The 21686-nt window shown below is 31.4% G+C and overlaps 1 protein-coding gene across 2 annotated transcripts in view; it reads right to left on the bottom strand.

Annotated features, from left to right (window-relative positions):
• The window catches only part of LOC145332104 (uncharacterized), a 46345-nt gene that overhangs the window by 12997 nt on the left and 11662 nt on the right, over positions 1–21686 (bottom strand). Inside the window, exons 7-15 of one of the 2 annotated variants that reach the window (XM_080177032.1) lie at positions 19181–19261; positions 17781–17819; positions 12637–12698; positions 8377–8455; positions 7756–7851; positions 7301–7346; positions 4819–4927; positions 1226–1266; positions 262–356 (exon numbers count right to left, since the gene is read on the bottom strand). In XM_080177032.1, coding sequence (XP_080033158.1) covers positions 262–356; positions 1226–1266; positions 4819–4927; positions 7301–7346; positions 7756–7851; positions 8377–8455; positions 12637–12698; positions 17781–17819; positions 19181–19261 — 648 coding nt within the window. The remainder of the gene's footprint in view (positions 1–261; positions 357–1225; positions 1267–4818; positions 4928–7300; positions 7347–7755; positions 7852–8376; positions 8456–12636; positions 12699–17780; positions 17820–19180; positions 19262–21686) is intronic. The other variant, XM_080177033.1, reaches the window with a different exon arrangement.

Raw genomic sequence — 21686 nt, forward strand, 5'->3', positions numbered from 1 at the left:
AAAATGCCTAAATTAACGAAAAAAACTATCCGTTACGGACGGACGGACGTACAAACGGACGGACCCTAATTATAGAAAAGCTTCGCTTTAAAAAAAACAGAAAGATGCTTTAAACCATTGTTTAACTTTGTTTTATTTTTTATCCATTTAAACCTTTGAAATAATCTTTAAATGTAAAGCATTTCAAAGATGCAAAGTGTCGAATTTCGAAAAAAAAAGTTGTCCTCTTTTTCGAATTATTCTATTATTCTATCTATCTACCTTAAAATCTCCATTAGCATCGCTTGCTCGTTTCACGGATTTTGTTGGGCTCCGCTGTCGTTTCATTGGGCTTCTTTGTCGTCCTCGTTTAGATTCTAAAAAAAAATAAAAAATAAGTAGGAGGGTAAATATTTTTATCCTTTTATTGTGCCTAACTCGCTGAGGGGCCATAACCCTGCGGTGCCCTAATCCTGCGGGGCTTCACTGCTTCCAACATAACCTAATCTATCTTTAAAGCTAAACACTTATACACAAAGAACTATCACTCCTAATTTTTAATTTATTTAAAAATGAAGGGGGGGGGGTGGGGTTTGCTTGCAAGGCACTTTGAAGAAGTCCACCGACATTATATAATTAAAATTTAAAATACTAGCGGCTTCACTCCTAGCCACTCGAGGATTTTACCCATGAGATGAGAAATCAAGTAAAGTTGAACCCTATATTGCATAGTGGCCATATTTGATATTTCTGAAAAAATATTAAAGTGAGGGGTTGGGGGGGGGGGGGATGTTCTCTTCCCAACAAAATAGTTAAAAACACCCACAGGACCAGTATGTAAATTCCTAAAAGAGTAGAGCCCAATATGTTCTGAGCTTACCAAGATCTCAGGAATCAGGCAGACGGACGTACATATTATGTTGTAATATAGATTAATAATTCTAAAATCAAATATTGGCCTACAAAACTTGTATCCTAAGGTTTACTCCATTTATCTCAAGTCGTTTGTGAGAAACACCCTATAGTATAATCCACCTGCCCCCCCCCCCCCCAATTTTTTTTTTTTTTGGGGGGGGGTGGGGGGTCGACGATAATTTTAAAAGTAACATTGGCCCCATAGAAGCTTAAATCCAAAATTAGCTCCCTCTAGCTCTAAGGGTTCTCGATTAAACACCCCCCCCCCCTGCCCAGATGGTTATTTTCCACATCCCCCTTTATCTATAATTTAATCTATCTTGGGAAGTACCTGTTCCTGTCGACGAATTACCAACATCGCTGTTCTCATAACTAAATTAGTAAACATTAATTTAATACTATTTTGTATCCTGTGTATTTGTAATATGAAAGAACTATTTTTAAGCAAAAAAATTAAAATAGAAACACTCTTATGTATAACATCAGATATTGTTCAAATTTTTTTTTAGCATATTTTAAGAAACTTAAAGTGTGAGTAAATTCGGTTATCTAAAAAAAATATGTCAAAATCAGGTATAGCCAACAAGCGAAATAAATCTAAAATAATGTTTCGAGGGCAAATAAAATGGTTGCCAAATTTACTATGTGTTGCCTCCCAATGACAGCTGAAAATCCTGTGTAGGTTCGTGATTTTTTTCCCCGAATAAATTTCGTTGTTGGTATAAGATGGTTAAGAATACATGTAAGCTTATCATTTATGCACCGCTTAGGAGCATTATTGTCCTTTGTTAATCAATATTATGATGAATTATAAGATGAATAACATTCATTTAGTTTCAATTGGAAGTTATTATGAATGAATTACTAATTACTTTACTTGCTAATTAATCAAATGCTATTTTATAGTCAAACTGTTTGCACTTTCATTAAAATGTGTAATTAAAGATATTTTCCTTTTTAGGACGATAGTCAAAGTTATGGCCTTAAGGAAATAATAAATAAAAATAAAACTCGTAGTTGCATATTGTCAAAAAAGAATAGGCAAAAAAATCAATATAAAAAATCAATGATTATGTTGTATATTACCTATTATGATTACTCATAAAATTACTAGCAGTAACTACATCTGTAACAACCTGTTATACCGTCATCAGTAAAGGTTGTTCTTGATTATTTTTATACTAAAATTATCGTGTGCTAAATTTGGCCAGCCTCATATACCAGCCGCACTTTTTAGGTTCCACCATTTAAAAAAATTACCTTATTTATTAATATGGTAAAAATGAAAAATAATTTTTGAAACATTATGTATCACACTAAAAATATGTAATCTACATACTAAATTGAAAAAAAAATAAAAATAATCTCAAAAGCAAAATAAAGTCATACCGACCGAATGAATAATAATGATAACATAATAATGTACAAAAACAAAATATAAATATAAAAGCTAAATAAGATAAAGTATTGTTTTTTTTTTCTCATTTTAGGTAATACATACTTGCTGTTTCTATCTCTTTTGCTAAATAAAGATTATTAATTATAACAAAATTTATTTCTTTTTTCGGATCTACTGCAGTTTACGGCAAAATATTGCTGGTAACGAATATTTCCAAATATCTTTGAATTTTAAAGGCTGCTAGCTGCCAAACGGCTGAACGTACATATCATGCCCGCACACTGTTTTAAGCGGCATAAGAAGGCCTACAAATAATCTTGAATAGCCATAAATCAATAATGCATAATTTTCTCGCAGTGCAGAGAAATGCGCGAAAAAGACCTATTTTACGCGTTTTTTCTTCAGTGAAGCTTTCCCTGTGCATTATTGGATCTTTGCTATTCCAGATTATTTGTAGGCCTTCTTATGCCACTTAAAATGGTGTGCTGGTATGATCTGTACGTTCAGCCGTTTGACAGCTAGCAGCCTTTAAAATTCATAGATTTTTGGAAATATTCGTTACCAGCAATATTTTACCCTGAACTGCAGTAGATCCCTTTTTTCTTCATAACAGATAAAAGTAACAGAGTCTCGTCTGTTTTATCGTCAAAACTCCCCTTTGCAGGGAAGATTCCCAGGGATTAAGGGAAGCTTTTTTTTTATCTATTTTGTGTGAAGGAATCTTCATTCTAAAATAAACGACCCCTTAAATAGTGGATGTAAGTATTTTTTTTTCTCCCTGAGGTAGTCATTTTTTTCCCCGAGGTAGTCATTTTTTTCCCTGAGGTAGTCATTTTTATCCCCAAGTTGTCATTTTTATCCCCAAGGTAGTCATTTTTTCCCCCGAGCATGGCAACTGGTGAACAGAATCTCAGTTCTGCACCACAAGCCTCGCATGACTGAAGTTTCCATGTCTATACAGTCATATTTATATGAAAATCTGAGAAAATATTCTTAGAAGATTTTTGAATTTTTTTGAAGATTTAAAATTTTTTTTTTGGAAGATTTTAGAATTTTTATTAATTACTTAAAGAAAGCATAATTACCTCGGGGAAAAAAATGACTACCTCGGGGGAAAAAATGAGTTTTTGTTTAAATGAGAATGATATTCCTGCTCATCATTTATTCACAAAGGCAAAAAATATTCATTCCTAAACAAAAAAATGGATAGGAATACCCCATTGTCACCTACATAAAAACGTTTCATCTTAATTCAGCAAAATATCATAGTCAGTAATTTACTGTTTTTGGCCAAGTTCAGTTCATGGTAAAATGTTCCTTATAACGGTTATCTCTAAAAATTTATAAACTTTAAACGCTTTTATCTAATGGCCAACTGGGGAACTTATAGTCATTATGCTTGCACAAAATTTTAACCGACAAAATAAGGCCTACAAATAATCTGGAATAGTCATAAACCTATAATGCACAATTATCTCGCAGTGCATATAAATGAGCAAAATTTTTTTATTTTAAGCGTTTTTTTCTTCAGTGAATCTTTCCATAAGCATTATTGGATCTTAGCTATTCCAGATTATTTATATGCCTTCTTATGCCTCTAAAAACGGTGTGCGGGCATGATATGTACGTTCAGCCGTTTGGCAGCTAGCAGTCTTTAAAATTTATAGATTTTTGAAGATAATCGTTACCAGGAACATTTTACCGTGAGGTGTACTGTTTTTAATGTAAGATACTTAATTGTTCTCTTTTCATTTAAAAAATGTAGTTTGCATTTTATGCTAAGCTACTTATGGATAAGTCCTTAACTCAAATCACTTACTTAAACGCAGACATCTTTAGAATAATCTTAAGAATTGAACCTTACTTATAGAATTTCCTTAAAAGTCATGTTAGCTTAAAACCAATATATAAAGCAAAAAAGTAGGATTCAATTCTAAAATTAGATTTAGAAATTTAGACACTTCACTTTCAAATCTAATTTAAATTTTTATCTAATGCAAAAATAATCAATTTCTAAAATTTGAAATAATCCTTAAATGTAAAGCCAATTACTAGTGACTGAAACCATTAAAAATAACTTAGCACTCTTACAAAGTGTCAAAATTTCTTAGTTACAATGAGCTTTGGGGAGAAGAAAATTGAAGGTATTTACTGATTAAAAACCCACATTTCAATTGTATATTAGGTTTTGTATGATAACTTAAAAGTTATTAATTATAACTGTAGGGTTTCTTATTTGTAAAATATCTGCCTTTAATTTTCTTTGTCCCTGAGCCCATAGCGTAGCAATAAAACAATTATAATCATTAGATTGGGTCGATTTTAGACATTTTTATCAAAGACCAAGGAGGAAACCTGCACATGATTTTTATAAGTTTAATGCACCTCTGGATGCTTCAAAATTTATCTTTGTTCTAAGCCAACGGTTTTTAGACTTATACTTTATACTGATAAAAATCATGTGCAGGTTCCCGCTTGGGTCTCAGATAAAAAAGTCCAAAATCGACCCAACCTATTAAACATGCCTTGTAATATCTCTAGGTGGAGGTGCAACATCTGACCCAATAACACTATCAACACCTCCATTCTTTAAATTTCTAGCCAGGCTGGCTAACTGCTTGAACGGGGCCTCTCCTAATCACACCCCAGCGGGCATCATTTAGGTTCAAAATTAAAGGTAGAACATTTTAAGTGGTAATTTCATATTTAAGATTTATCAATTTAATGAATTTACCACTTAAATGCCCTTAAAAATAAATATTAAAATTAAAAAAAAAAATCTTCTAAAATTTAAAACACACACCATGCTTATTAGTTTAGTTTTATTTTTTAAATAAACAATGAATTCATTTAAAAAAAGACCTTAGTTTTTAGTTCTCAAAAATGCGATTTTAACTTTTTATTTATAAAAATAATTCTACAAAATAATGGTAAAAAATTTTTAAAAGTTACAAATTTTCAAGTGTATTTATCAATAATAAAAAACTAGGATTTTTTCCAATAAAAATTTGCACTTTTTTTGCATCTAGTTCTGTAGAATCATAATGATAAGTTTTGGCAAAATCAAGTATTTTGCAAGTTGAACTGAACAACCATAAACATCCCCCTTATTGTTATTTTACAGGCCTATCCCTAAAAAATAGCTTTTATTTAATGAACGGAAACCAGCCCCTCGTAATTACTTTTTCTGGTTTACTATGTCTTTTTAAAAATCAGTAAGGAGGTTTTTTAGATTGTCAACTAGCAAAATAATGAATTTATCTTTGAGGTTTTAGAATCAGGGTTGCATAGCAATTGCTTTGGATATCAAGTGTATTAGAAACAAGAACGAACAAATTTAATAGAAGCTTTTAGATAAATAAATCATAAATTGAACAGAGCTGGATCTTTAAATCGTTTATAGGTGCGCTAAACCGGGTTGATTAATTTCAGCGCACCATCAGCTTATTAATACCAATCTTTAAATCGAAATGGCATGGGCGATTTGGCGCGGTACTTGCGCGCCAATCGTACTCAGCGAGTGGCATTGCCGGGCCAAATCGGGGTGAATCATATTTAATAAATAAATATTTTTTTTTAATTACTTTAATATTTTATTGAAAAACTATTGTGATAACATTTTTATAGTTATTTTTAAAGTAAATTATAAATTGTTTTATATGAAATACCATACTGACATGGCATTTTATATAAAATACCGTACTGGCACAGCTTAAGTAATAAAGTTGTACTGGCGTGGATCGATATTTAATTGAGTGTCGCAAGCGATCTAACAACACCGCGCCGAAAATCTTCTAAAAATCAATGTTTTATAGGTGCGCTGTGGCGCACCATCAGCGCACCTACAGTTCACCTCTGAATTGCCCTGATTCAGCGCACCATTAAAACGATTTAAAGATCCAGCTCAGGACAAATATACAAATTATGTTTTTCTTAGTGTATTGAGATTATTGGCATATTTAATTTTTGTATAAGTAGTTCAGATAAGATTTCTGCCTAATAAAAAAGTTCAGTTTTGCAACATCATATATATATATATATATGTCTATTGGTTTGTAAAACAGATAAAAGTGGAAAAAAAAGAATGCTTAAAAATAGAAAGATAAGGATAATAGATAGCCAGTAGAAAAGGTCAATGTAAAATTTACAGAACTGTTATTTACAAAGTAGCTTTGCTTTAAAGTTCATTTCTAATACCCTTAACATCCCAGCAAGAGGTGGAATTAAGTTGGCAATTTTAAAATGTTTTAAAGTTGCTTTGCTTTGCATTTTAATCAACCTTGTACTAATATCAGGTTCCTTTATATCCTTTGTCATTTTGAATGGTGCCGTTCCTAAACATTCCATTTTACTTGTTGATATACTATTTACTCTTTAAGTTATCCTTATATTCTATACATAGAATTGTCCCATTAATTTCAAATTTGTGAGAGCAAAATCTTTTAGAAAACGAGCTATATAGTCCTTTTTAACTATAAGCTGTTTTTCCAAATTATATTTATTTTGAATAATAATGTCTAGGACAATAATCTGAAGCGTAGCATCCCCATAATTACGTCTTTAAAAGTAATTATGTCAATTTTAAGCTTATAAACAAATATATAAAAAATTATGCATTTTAAATTCTAATGTTTATTTTCCTTTAAAAAAATCTAGCGGTTGCTCCTCCAAGTTGCCTCAAGGGGTCCTTAAGGGGGGCGTGGATTTAAAAAGAAAAGTTAAAAATAAATTTTTTTTCTTAATTGCTATTTCTCTGGGGAGGGTGATGATACCCTTACCGAAAACAGTTATAAATTTTTCCAGGAACTACCCTGAGAAGGTACCATGTAAAGGAGAACCATATTGGTTCGGCGGTTAGATAATTCCTTCGGTACATACACTCACACAGAAAGATATCCTTATACTTTATCTTAGAATAAATTTGTAAATACACAAAAAAATAAGCTTTTGTTTTGTAGTGTATTTTTATAAAAAGGAATCTGAATAAAAACACGTAAAATTAAATGCCTTTAGCCATTGCAGAGGAGCCAACCAGCTGCCGAATTTCAAGTACCTAAAAAATAAATGTTCATATATCAAAAATAAATTTGGAATTTTTTTTAACATTTTGATTCATAAATTTTTCTTCAAATTATAGATTCGTAATTTTTAGATATTAAGATTGAATGTCAATTTGCCAAACCAATTTTTTTTATGAAAAAGAACATTTAGCTGCTATTTGATTTCTTTAATCTCTTTTATCATAGGCTAAACACAATGGTTTTCAAAATTTTTTTTGGATTTGGCAAGTTCCGAGGCACCTCTGAGAGATGAGATTTTCTCATCTTGAAGAACATTTAGGAGTTCTCTCCTTCAGGTTGTTTTTGGTCTACCTGGTTTTCTCTTTCCTTGGTAAAATCATCCTTTTCTAAGAGTTCGCCCTAACCATCTCCAATATAACTGTTCAGCAGATAATATTTTACCTTTACACTCATAGCATTGAGCCTGTTAGTTGTCGCGTTGTGATCTGCGTCAGTTTTTTGCCTATGGTTTGCTTGGGCCATTGACAAATCTTCCACCTATAATATATTTTGTATATGATAGCATACTAACTATATTTTTGTCTTTAAAGTAAATGTTTTCAGCTTTTTTAGGAGATTCGGATGACTTCTGTGAAAAAATTTACAACAAGTACCCTCTTTAGGCAACCCCCAAAGGAAAAGGTCGTAGATGCATATATGAGCTGTAAATTGTAGGGGTTAACCCCTTTTCCCTTTTGGGATAAGAAAATAGAGGTTAGTGCCTAAGAATAATCCTTATAATAAAGTAACAAGATGTCACTTTGTCAGTCTGTTTGAAGGATCTTGCTAACCGCTCAACTGTAGTGACTCTTCTTTAAAGGGTAGCTTCTAATAGGTCCCGGAAGGGTTTATACTATTTTGGTGGAGGGTACCATCACCCTCCCAAGAGAAATCGCTCCTAGAAAATAAATTCCCCCCCCCCAAAAATTTTTTTTTGTTAAGCTAAAATTAAAAATTAGGGGGCGTGGGGGTCAACCCCTCATAAAAAAATCTTTAGAGAAGCTTCGCTAGTAGAAAGATTACCTTCTCTGTCAAATCCTCAATGTCTTCCCCAATATTTTGTAAGTGTTCTATTATTTTCTTGAACTGTTCGCTGGCACAACTTTACATAATATTAAAATAATTATTTTTAAATATTAGTTTGCTGGTTTGTCCTTCCATTATGTCCCCAAAAACGGCTATAAGTTAGAGAAATATAGATCAGACCATTCTTCCCTCTATAAATCAGTTTCTTTTTAATCTTTAAAACATATCAAGAGCAATGGAGTGACTAATAAGAAACTTTCCTGAAAATAATGAGCCCTTAACAACCTGTAATAATAAAAAAATATAATTCATGTAAGTTTAAACCTTTTTTTAGTTGAACATAACATTTTGAAACCTAATTATGGTGTCTATTTTCTGAAATTTTATTTTTCAAATGCTTTTTTATGCTTTGTAAGTGTATGATTGTATAGTAGCCTCGCAATAATGAAAAAGATGGAGACAAAAATGGATTCTTTAGGTGATTTATTCCTGTCTACTAGGACTTATGAAAGGATGTTGAATATACGTTGATATTATAACAGGGTAAAAAATGTTGTCAATTCAGGTTGCTAACATGGAGCTCATTAAATGGTCAGTAGGTTCAGTTTTTCAGTCCTTGGATACTTGTATTATATTGTGTTAAACCTATAGTATTCATTGTTTATAAAAATAGTTTATTAATAAATTCTTAATGCAATGTAATTACCATTTATGAATGTTGAATATTAAATGTATATGTTGTTTTGTCCCAAAATATTTGAATTTGAATAACGATATTTAAGCGTAGCATCTGTATATTAGGTTTAAAAATTCGTCCATTCTGAACTCCATCTAGTAGGAGAAAAGGGGGTTGATAGGGGTTGTCATTATTTTAGCCCGCTGAAAGTTTCACTTTATTAGAAAACATGACAATCTGGTGTAAGATCCAAGTATGAATAATGGCATAATAATTCAAATGAATTTTAACCTCTTATAAATGATTTAAAATTTATTGCACTCTAAATTTCACCAAACTATTAACAAATTTCTTTTGCTGCGCTACTATTAGACACAAAGTTCCTTGACAAATACTTTATTTTGATAAAACTGTAGTTAATAAAAGTTTATCTAGGTAAAAAACCAAGCTAGTTAAAGTTAGTCTTAGTTATATCGGCACTGATTACAATAATCAACTGTTCATAAAAACTGCATTCCAAAAAGAAAAATAATCTAAGTTATTATAAAGATCACTTGTAAAAGACATTTTGTGGCATGGTTTCTAATGTCCCTTTCATAAAGAAAAAAACCTTTCTCCTCGTATAATAAAGTAAGTGGATGTCTGTAATGTGGAATGTATGTCCTATAAGATCTCGGGAAAAAAAAGCACTGTAAGTGGCTAATAGTCATAAATTTTCAGCCTTTTCTAATTCTATTTTAAGAAAATTAGAACCTTGTAAAAGTGTCTGACTCTGATTATGACGTAAAAAAAATTGGCCAATGAGAGGCCAGTATACACTGTTATTGACCAATGGTAAAATTTATAGTGGCCTCTCATTGGCTAATTTTTTTACGTCACAATCAGAGTCGGACACTTTTACAGGGTTCGAAAATTATTAAATTATTTTTTGACAATGCACAAAGAAAGCACATGGCTCGGGACATTAGGATGTAAAATATCCCTCAAGTAAATGTACATCTATATATATGATATATCAATTATAAAACTTTTATTTTTATTCCAGCCCTTTCTACTACGGTGTTTTTATAAAAATGTTAATGTTTTGATATTATTATGTGGATAGTATAACCTTTAGACTGGATGTCCTGATGGGCGAAGGTTCGAATTCTGTCCTAAACCACTTCAAATAAAGAATAGGTATCAGCTGTTTTTAAGACGGATAGTGACCATAAAATCAATGTATTAAACCTTTTACATCCCAATAGTTTACCAGCTTCCAGAGGCAAAATTATAAAACAACAATATGTTGAGTAAAGGAAGGGGGGGGGGAAGGTGTAAAATTACTTTTTTTTATAATCCTGGGTTGAAAAAATCTATTACTTAAAATTGCTTTTCTAATAACTTTGGATACTTAGTGATTTTGATTAAACATACTTTCCATATTTTCCCCCAGATTAATAGTATTAAAACATTGTTTCATATTGTTTTTGTCAACAAACTAGGAAGATAACATCCATAAAAGCGAAGCTCTGAAACTGTAAGACAAACAAACATTAACACTTTTCGTTGCATAACTGCTGAAATACAGGATACTTTCAAAGGAAATTGTTACATTTTTTGACTTATTGTGGAGTTGTTTCGCTTATAACATTGTACTTTGTTGTCCTATAAATCAATATTCCAAAAATCAGAAGAATAGGATAATTATATCCAATGAAAAATTAAAAGTTAAAAATCAACATGTTTTTAAATGGACATACAGACATTCTGATAACGATTATAGAATTTATTTGCTTTCTAAATCGTTTCTGACAACTATAGGAATCACCATGCAAAATTTGTGATCTATAGGACAACTCTAACATGCCTAAATTATAGATATGAGCTATCCATTATGGATTTGCTTTTAACAAGGATAATTAAGTTGAAAATTAGCACATGAAAGATAAATCTTAATTTGATGAAAACTCCAATTTCATAAGTATTTTTTTTGTTACATTATTTTTATTACCCTTTATTGTATTTTTTTATTATTATTCTAGAAAAAGTTAATTGTTTTTTTATCAAAACTTAATTCTAATAAATATATTTCAAAAGATTTTGTTTTTATTGTCGTTGTGATCCTTATGTACAATGGATGCTTTTAACTGACCGAAAATTTAGCTTGAAGAATAGTTTTGCAGAAATAATTTGTAATGTTTGTTAATCAAAACAAAAAACTAAGCAATGCTTTAAAGGAACCCTGCAAGAAATACCCCGCTTTAACTGCTTAAAGCCTGCCATGAGTAGACCCAACACCCAAAATTTGAAGCCTCCAGCTTCAATAACAAAAAAAATTTCATTATTAAATAACGTCGTATGGACAATATTAAAAGCTTGTCTTTATCAGAAACTTAGATTGACAGTAACTGATAACATTTTTACAATAAAAACACCCCCTTTTATAGTCAAAATGTTTTTTAAAAATTCGGTTTAAATTGCGTTTGAAAGCGTAAAATCATAGCCGGAAAAAATTAGACTATGAAAGTAATACAGATGCTCAGCTGTGATTGGTTGTTCATTGGACTTAGCGTGGACTTAGACTTCTTATTGGCTGGAAATTCTAAAGGAATTTCTTGCATGGTTCCTTTAAGTAAGACTACATTTATATAAGCATAATTGTATATTAAACGTTTTGTTAAGTTTTAAAATGCACTAATTTGATACGAACGTAATAATGTTTATTTTTAAAAATCCCTATCAATAATACAACGAATTCACATATAATAATTAATGAAAGGCCAAATGATGAAAAACTGACTATAGTTCTAATATGGATTATTATAAGGATGACAACCTACATAAAAGCGTAATAAAAGCGTAGCTCTATAATCAGGCGGTAGGACAAACGAACCTAAACATTTGCAGTAAATTCAAAAGTCTTAACAAAATTGTATGTAAATATGTTGAGAAAATGATTTAAATACAGGTTACTTTTAAGGACATATATGTACAAGTCATTAGGACTTGATTACAAAAATTTTTTGCTTATAACATTCTACCTTGTTCCTGTGAGAACAATTATACAAAAATTAGATGAATAGGATAATTTTAACATTAAAAAACTGTTTTAAAGTAAAATTAACATCTATAATACAAAGTAGCTTGATGTCTGTTCGTCACATAAGATCTCGGTAACCACTGAACCGATCGGATTCTACTCTTCAGGGAAAATACCTACTGGTCCTGTGGTGGTTTAAGGCTATTCCCCCCCCCCCACCCCCCCAAAAACAAAAAAATCCCCCCTTTTCTTGCTGAAGATGTCTTTGGTCCTTTTACGAATTTCGCCTTAATTTTTTTTATCACCTCTTGGGGCAAAGCCCCTAGGGCCTAGAGGCTAGGGGCGAAGCCGCTAGTATTTTAAATAGTAACAGAGATGATACTTTTTTAATATCGTACTTAACTGTTACAGAAATTTGAACTTGATAAGACAGTTCTAACATGCCTGAATTAACACAAAGAGCTACCCGATATGGACAGATTGAGGGACCAACCCTATTTTAATTGCAATATATGCGCATGATTTAACAGAATGCCGCGGATAGTTTTAAAATACTTACGAGCCGCCACTTCCACAATCATCATGGCCATCGTTACAGCATTCCTCTTCATCATTACAAGCCTGAAGAAAACAATGTAAATTATTTCATTTTGATAGCGAAGCTAAACTTAATAAAACTATCCTTTAAAAATGATTTATTTTGTTTTTTCCCAAGGACGTCCAATATTTTTTCTGGGGGTAAAATGAGGGAAGCAGCTTATAGTGCCTATAAAAAATTACGCAATATAATACAAATGACCAATGATGGGCCAGTATACATTTTTAATGACCAATGGTTAAGTATATACTGGCCCAGCATTGGTCATTTTTATTGCATGACGTCATGTTTTTCTGCTGCTTCTAAATAAGGGGTTTCAAAGGTTCGAGGGGGTAATCTGATGTATTTTTAAAATTTTTGAGGATGATATAAATAAGGGGTTTCAAAGATTGATAACACCCCTAAATCACCTCAACTTTTGAAATCTATGGCTTTGCCCCAAGCATCTAGGAAAAGAGAGACATATAAAGTCATGGTTGATCAAGCTGACAAAGTGATTTATAGAGCAGATATTTTGTGGCATAACCGGCACACCGATTTAGCCGTCTATATTAAATACTGTTTAAAATTCTAAATTGGACATCAATATGAAACACTGTGTCTTGAAAATAAAATATAAAAATTTTCATTTACATAACTGTTGATAATTGAATTGGTCATTTTTATTTTTTTCTGCTGCTTCTAAATAAGGGGTTTTAAAGGTTCGAGAGGGTAATCTGATGTATATAAAAATTTCATTTACATAACTGTTGATAATTGAATAGAAACAAAGTTATAAAATTGAGTCTAAAATAGCCGACTAAATAATTATTACACAAGATTGATAAATTCCAAGAATATGAAGCAAATAATACAAGTGGACTGGAGTGGCTATTGAATCTAATTAGAGTTTATGTTCTCACAATTAGAAGAGTTAAGGTGGGGAAGGGAGGGGGGAAAAGTCGACCCCATCCCCCCCTTAAAAGTTTAGTTGTAAAAAAGAAAAAAAATATTAACCTTCCCAGGACCTATGAGAACCATATCGGTTCAGTAGTTACCAAGATTCATCGGTACAGATAGACATCATGTTACTTTTATAAAATCTACAGTCAGAGTTTTTTTGTTACGGAATTATGCATTGCATGTCCTAAAATACAGAAAAGCATCGCCTTTAAAAATTAGTAGAGGAATGAAAATAATGAACTGGCTCAGGATAACTTCATAATTTAAGACATTTCTTTAATATCGTTAAAAGTTTTGTATTTGAATAGGGCAATAACAAAATGTCTTTGTATTCTTGCATTTATAATAAAATCAATGTTTTGAAACTAAAAGATGCATGTTTACACTAAGATATAGTTTTCGTAAAAAGAAGTTTTTTTTCTAAACCTGGGTATGGTTTAGGCAGTCTTTAGGTTGAATCAAAAGAAAAAATTCCTCTACTTCAATAAAAAAAACCCAAGGATGACAACATCTATAAAGGCGAAGCTCTGAAACGGTAGGACAAACGAACATATTCACAATTGTAGAGTGTTAGAATTGAATAATTAGAATAAAAATGTATAAAAGTCTCAAATCAAAATTGAAAGTAAATTTGTTGAAAAACTACTTACATTTTTAGGACTTGATTGTAAAGATACTTCGCTTAAAGCATTATACTTTGTTGTCCTAGGAATCATTTTTCCAAAAATCAGATCAATGGGATAATTATATCATTTAGAAATTTATTATTAAAAATCAAAATGTTTAAAATGGACGTACGGACAATCTGGTAACGAATATAGAGTGACTTTTTAAATTGTACCTAACTGTTATAGGAATCATCATGCAAAGTTTGAAATCGATAGGAGAATTCTAAAATGTCTAATTTAACGAAAAGAACTAACCGTTCCGGATGGACGGACCGACCTTAATAATCGAAAAGCTTCACTTTTAAAAATACAACAGTGCAGTCGTTTTAGGTTATGAAGGTCTTATTTTACAATTTGAAGGTATTGCCAGTATTATAAAGTATTTGCTTTATGGTAAGAACAGGTTATTTGAATAATTATGAGAAGTCTAGACAATGTTAAATGGATAATACACAGAAAAGATTGGGATGCAACAAACAATGGAGAAAAAAATTTACCCTTCAGTACTTAAGAATGCATTTAATGATTAGGAAAGTACATAGAATAGAATAATTTAATTTTCTCTCTGTCAGAATATACAGAAAACAGTAAAAGTGTCTGACTATGACGTCAGAAAAAATTAACAATTAACCAATGAGAAGCCAGTATTCACAATGGTAAAATATATAGCGGCCTCTCATTGGTTAATTGTTAATTTTTTCTGACGTCATAGTCGGACACTTTTACTGTTTTCGAATATACATATCTAATACTTAATGATACATTATGAGGAAGTAGTTGGTAATAGAAATAAAACATCAATTTTAATAAAGTTTAGTAAATGCTTTTCAATTTGCAAATTGAAAATTATTAAAAAAGGGGTAGCTGAACAAATTTATAAAGAACTTTCATATTAGCAGCTTGATTTTAAATCTTTTTGGGGATATTTCTAGTTCCTTGATTGATTGATTAGCCATATTTTCTCAGGGATTAGGCTGCGCCATTTTTGTATACCCACTAGGGCCAAATCAAGCTCCAAGTTCAAGCACATTTGTACTTATTAACAATCCATTTCTTCACAACCATAACATAATAAAATTTAAATCAAAACTGACTAATCATAGTTCACAATTCATTTTAGTCATCAATCTAAATTTTTAACTATTTAAAACATCCAGTCTATTCTTAGATTTTTAACTACTCTTATAATACGATTATGTCATCAATAAAATATTTTAATATATGCCATTCATTTAGTATTCTAAATTATTTAAAACATTTAAATAAAAAAATTCTTTTTTTCTATAAAAAAATGTTGATATATTTAGTTTTTAGGATCTGTTTGACATAATTTTTAACGGCTATATCTTGTCTGCGCTTTTCATGAAAGTTTTTATAATGTTGGAGGGAATAAGAGTCACTTTAATACCTACAAAGCCTCTTTTTTTTGGGGGGGGGGGAGGGAGGGGTTAAGTAAACCTTATTCCAAGAGCAAATATATATAACATGATGTTTTTATCCTGCGCTTCACAGTGGGATCTTTTGCCAAAAAACGGGACATTAAGGGTAGACAAAAGTAAACATCAATAAAAAAGCTTGTATTTGACGAAATGATGTAATTTCTTTTGCTTTAACTCAAAAATAACATAAATTTTGCTCCTGTTAACTTCTAATGTGCATTTGGTAAGTACGTCTTGCGGTTTTAGAGGAGCGAAGCTACCCTATTTTTAAAAAATCTATAAACCTTCATAACTTTAGTTAGGATAGGAATATTTTAACAAAATAAACGTCTATGTAAATATTTCTTCAATGCAAACAATGTTTGTGAACATGAATATTACGTCAGGTGCACCCAGTTCGAGTCCCGGCATTTTTAGGTAGGTCTAGTATAAGTAAAATAGGACACTAATAAGGCATGTTTTCTAATGTTGTTTTTACAGATATAAACAACAATAACATAATTTTCAAAACACTTTTGATTTTGTGTTAATATCTTTATTCTAAGTCTAGCTATCTTCATTTAAAGTTTGTATAAGAATATAAACATAATTGCTTATATTATATTCTCTCTCAAACGTATATTTCTCTGTCTCTCTCAGACGCATATATAATGTTTTTGCAATATTATAATTAATCCCTGAATTTGAATTTCTGCTGAACCAAAACCAGTTAGAAATACAATTTTTTTCAGAACACATGAAATTTAGCAAATTTAATTGCTAAAATAAAAGTATTTATAAGACATCTTTTTTTAAGGACTCCTTGTTCCCTTAAATGTCCATTAAAACCGCGAGAACGGCAAAAATCGTTAAAAATCACACCTACGGCGGCAAATAACGGCGAAACGGTTGGCCGGAGGCAAATAATGCTAAAGTAAAGAAAGTTCCGCCTCAAAAAGTTAGAAAACATTGCAGAGATGACTTTGGGCTCTAAAATGACTCCTTCCCCCTCTAACGAGGGAAAATTTCAAATTAACAAGAACGAAATTGTTCAAACCATGCAATGTAAAATGCTCAATTACTCAAAAACGGCCGGGAGGCCCCAGGTTATGAAAACTGTTTTAAACACAATACATGTTGCATATTAATATTATTATTGCAAAACCCGGGGCATCCTGGCAATTTTTGGGTAAAATGGAGAAAACTGATTTTTTGGGGTTAAAAATCTTAATATATTTGGTGAAATTTTCTCACAAAATGTCAATTTACACCACCAAAAAAATATTTTTTTAAAATTTTTCTTTAATTAGACATTGGTACATGTATCTGAAAAGTACCTTAATCAAAAATTATTTTCATAAGATGAACATAAATGTATTTTTTGTTGCTTTGAAAAAATTGTGTAAAAAAATCTGGAAAATCATCAAAACTGAAAAGAAATTTTTCACTACCTTTTTTAAAAATGGCATAAATCCGACAAAAATGAATATTTTTTAAAAATTTCTTTTCTAGCTGTCTACTTACAGCCATTATTAATTCCTAGGATAGATAAAAGTCAATTTTAAATTTTTTGGATGTCCCACTGGATCCCACTGCGCTTGATAAAGTAACATGTCTCAGATGAAATGAAGGAGGCATCGCAAAAATCTTCTTTTTGATTTTAAAGTTTAAACATTCAAAGCGATTAATTCCTAAATCTTTATTTATCTGATTCACACTCATCTCTATAACATTATTTGAAACTATAAAAGACCCTGAGTTACAGCATAGTACGGTTTGCTATTAGGATAGTGCCTACCTATGCCATAACCAGGGCTCAGCAGCCGCGCGTCAGCCGCCTGTAAATCTCAGGGAAATATCAAACTTTGACATTTTTATAAATCAACTGGAAATCTAAACCTGACCCAAATATGGTAACCCCTCTTTAAAAAAATCAAAGCATCCAAATGGGTTTAAATTTAAGGCTAAGTTACGGTTGACGCGCGGCTGCCGAGCCCTGGCCATATCTCAGGTTCTTTCACTTGTTTTTATACACAATCTTATAGAGGGGTGTTGAGTAAGCCAACATTGAATTTACCTCTTCCTGTTCCATTTCACCATTGTTTGAGGCTAGTGCCTGCCAATTTATAAACATTTAATAATAAATATTATCTACAGTTAAACTTACAAACATCATATTTACGTAACATTGAAGAATAGCTTTGCTAATCACGTATTTTTTACTCTTTAGAAGCAAAGCTTCTCTATAATTCACTTTGTCTGTCCCTCAGACCGTAACACAATAAGGGTAGTGTAATTTTTTTGGAAAAAATTCTTATGCCATTGAACATCCAGTATAAAATCGGCCTATCAGTCATGCTTCAAAAATATACATAAATATTTAAACTTACAAAAAATAGAATGTGAAAGGTTTTGTGATTTTTTTCTTTATAAATATACCCTTGGTTTATGACCACTAAATGTCTGTTCTATATTCACTTTGTCCGTTTGTCCATCTATTGATCTAATTTAAATTGATAAATCTAAACCATGGGATATGCATGATCAATGCATCCCATTTCTATCAAGGATGATAGAATGTAGAGCGAAGGACAAAAAATCATAGACTTGAAAAACTTACAAAGTGATTTGTAAAGCATATTTTTAGTTGACATAACAAAGATAAGAAAGAGAGAGAAGAAAGCAAAAACTTACGAAACCTTGAAAAAAACAAAAAAAAAAAACAATTAAACCATGGCAATAGACATTTGGACGAAACAATTCACTGAATAGATGCGTATATGTCTTAGGAATTTTCCCGTCAACAGCAGCCGAGAAAATGACATTTCCCTCATAGTGTTACGGACTGACTGACAGACAAATTGATTTTAAGAGTAGCTTCACTACTAATAAGGGACAAAGTAATTGACTAACCAAACCCCTGATTTAAAAGCCTGCGGTGAGGAATTTAACAAACATCTTCTTAAGAATTGAAATATAGTTGAATGCCCAACGTATTTTTCTCCCCCCCCCCCTTACAAGGCTCATATACCCAACATACTAGACGCAAATGTCTTTGCACGCCACTGCTTAAACTTTTACATATTTTAATTAATGTCAGTATTTCCCCAAAATTGAAATATCTGCAACCGCTGTAAAATTGAAATCTAACTTACCCTTAATGTCATTTTTAAAAGAGTTAGAAAAAGAACCAGAAATTAAATAAAAATCTTATGAAATATTCAGTAAACAAGATTTATCCTTTAGTGACAAATTTTCTGATATTTGGACTGACTTAAGGGCAGTAGGTATAATGCAGCTAAACTCCTAAAAGGAAGTGCTGTAAAGTGTCATTTGTGACGCCATAAAAATACGCCTAGAAAGAAGGAACGAGAGGAGAAGTGGGAAAGAAACCCCTAAAAAAGAGATGGATTTAGACATATTTTAATGACGTCACACATGACACTTTCCAATGCTTCTCTAAAAGACTGTTCTTACCGTATTAGCCAGAGTGTCCGCCAATTTTGCCATGTTGTGATAGTGCTCCAGGACCCACAGGTAAAAGGATGATCCAGATACCTTAATTATAAGAATGATCAAATAGGACTCACAGGTAAAAGGATGATCTAAATACATTACTTTCATAAAAAATATTTAAATCCTATAATATAAAGTACTACGTTTTTTTTTATGAAGTAAAAGATTTTGATTACTACTAAACCGTTTGGGTTCTCCAGTTTAAGGAAGCTTTACATAGGTCCCGGGATGGTTTAAGGCTATTATTTTCAATCTTACGAAAAAGAGCCTCTAGATGCTAGGGGGGGGGGGGGGGGGCGCATACACTAGTACTAAATAAAATAACAAAACTTTTATTTATTTCAATCTTTTGGAGTTCATTTCCGTCGCAAGTACCAAAATAACCAAATTTTCGAGATTAAATGAACGAACCTTATAAAAAATTAACATTTTTTTAAAAATTTCAACAGAAAAGTAAAAATTAAAAAAGTTCATCCGAATGTATTTAAAATTTCAGACAATTTTACTGTAAAACCATGAGGAAAGTATTATTTACGCCCCTTTGACTTTAAAAAGGCGTTTGATAAATAAACTACGTCTTAAACTTCCCTTTACATGGCAAGTAATAATTCCTCCTATTGATATTTTCTGTATAGTTAATCTGGGAAGAAGGGGACATTGGGATTTTTAATACAATAGTCCCTAAAGTTTTATTATAACATTTTCTTATTCGTTAGCTTAACAACTTTGGGAACTTTAATTGAAACCCTAATTATAAGAAGAGATAATTGTGTGTATTATTATTAGGGGATGTGCATCAATTTATCGGCCATTGTCTTATCCCTTTAGATCCTTGATGGTTTTATAGTCAATTGACCTAGAATGTATGCAGTAAATGCAACCAATATGTCCAGGATAAACAGAAATATAATCAAATATAAGAAGGATAAGGGAAATATAAACAAATCAACGTGTGTAACGCATCAGAGATGCGTTCTTAAAAATCAAGCATCGCTAAATCGGCTATGGTAGCAAGATAATTAAATTTATACTGTACATTGAAATTTAAAGGTGTAAATCATAGAAGGGTTATCAACATAATGTATTTAATTTTTGTAGATTTTTAATTTTTTATATGATTTTGGAGGATTTTTTACAAAATCAATTTTTGGGATCTGGCGACCCTAGCCGATTCAGCAAACCTATTTTTCTAAAGAATCCACCTCAGTTTGTTCAAATAAATGTGATTAAAGCATAAATAAAGCAAGTCATAACTAGGAATAACCGATTCGTTGTCGGAAGGGTGATAGGTTTGAATCTTAACATATTAACGCGTCATATTTAAAGACACTATAAATGGTTCTACTGCTGCTATGTCAGGTGAGCGATATGAAGAGTTATTCTGGTCAAGATACATTTAAATAAGAGTTTATGGTGTCACGTCCTCAAAGAGGAGATGAAAAACGGACATACCCTGCAGACATAGCGGCAGTGTTTACAATTTTCAATGCATTTTGTATGACGCGGACCGATCTACTTATCATTTATTCCGTGTAGAACACATTGGCCATGAAAAATAAGTAAAAGTAAGAAAATATTTATTGCAAATGGTAAATAAATGCCATGGATTTGATAGGGGAAATTTTCTTCTAAGAGAAATATATCCTTGTAAGTGTTAGGTTCCCTGTGGTACTCTATGGGACACACAGAAAACTGTCCCGAATTTGTATTAATTTTGAGGAACAAGACTCCAGTGACGTCATATTTTTCTTTCCCGAAAAAGGGAAGGGGGGAAGAAAATCTCTTCAAAAGAGATGGGGAAAACCCCCTTTTCTCCCATCTCTTTTTTCTTCCCCACTTCCCTTTTTTTTCTTTCCCCCTTCCCTTTTTCGGGAAAGAAAAATATGACGTAACTGGAGTCTTGTTCCTCAAAATTAATACAAATTCGGGACAGTTTTCTGTGTGTCCTCTATGGTCATGTAAATACTCTTGTTTGGAACGAGTTAGTAATAATGCCTTTGATTGCAAATTACATCTTTCCTTAATTAAAATCTCATTCACACACGATTAAAATAGGTCTGCTTTTATTAATCTATTAGTGACAAACGACTACGACCCTAGAGGCCTAAAACTGCACTTTAAAAAAAGATATTCTAGGTGCAATTATCTTTGGAGGGTGAAGGAACCCTCTCACCTAAAAGGAGAACAGCATTTGTTATCGGTTAGAGAAACAATTCGCTTCAATTAAATAGACATCTTGTTATTATGATACATATAAGGATAAAACTGATACTATTCCATGGAGATATTGCTTTAATTTAGTAGAGCAATGCATAATTATGTTCTAGTTTGTTTACATGACTTTAGCTCCCTTTCATATTTTTTTTTTTTGTAAACAGAGAAGGAATAATAATAATCATAATACAAAATTATTAATCGGGAATTCACGTTTTACTGGTATCAAATTACCAGGAATCTAAAGGGATAA

The sequence above is a fragment of the Acartia tonsa genome, chromosome 11, assembly GCF_053477335.1.
Source record: "Acartia tonsa isolate MP-2025a chromosome 11, ASM5347733v1, whole genome shotgun sequence".
Classification (NCBI taxonomy): Eukaryota; Metazoa; Arthropoda; class Copepoda; order Calanoida; family Acartiidae; genus Acartia; species Acartia tonsa.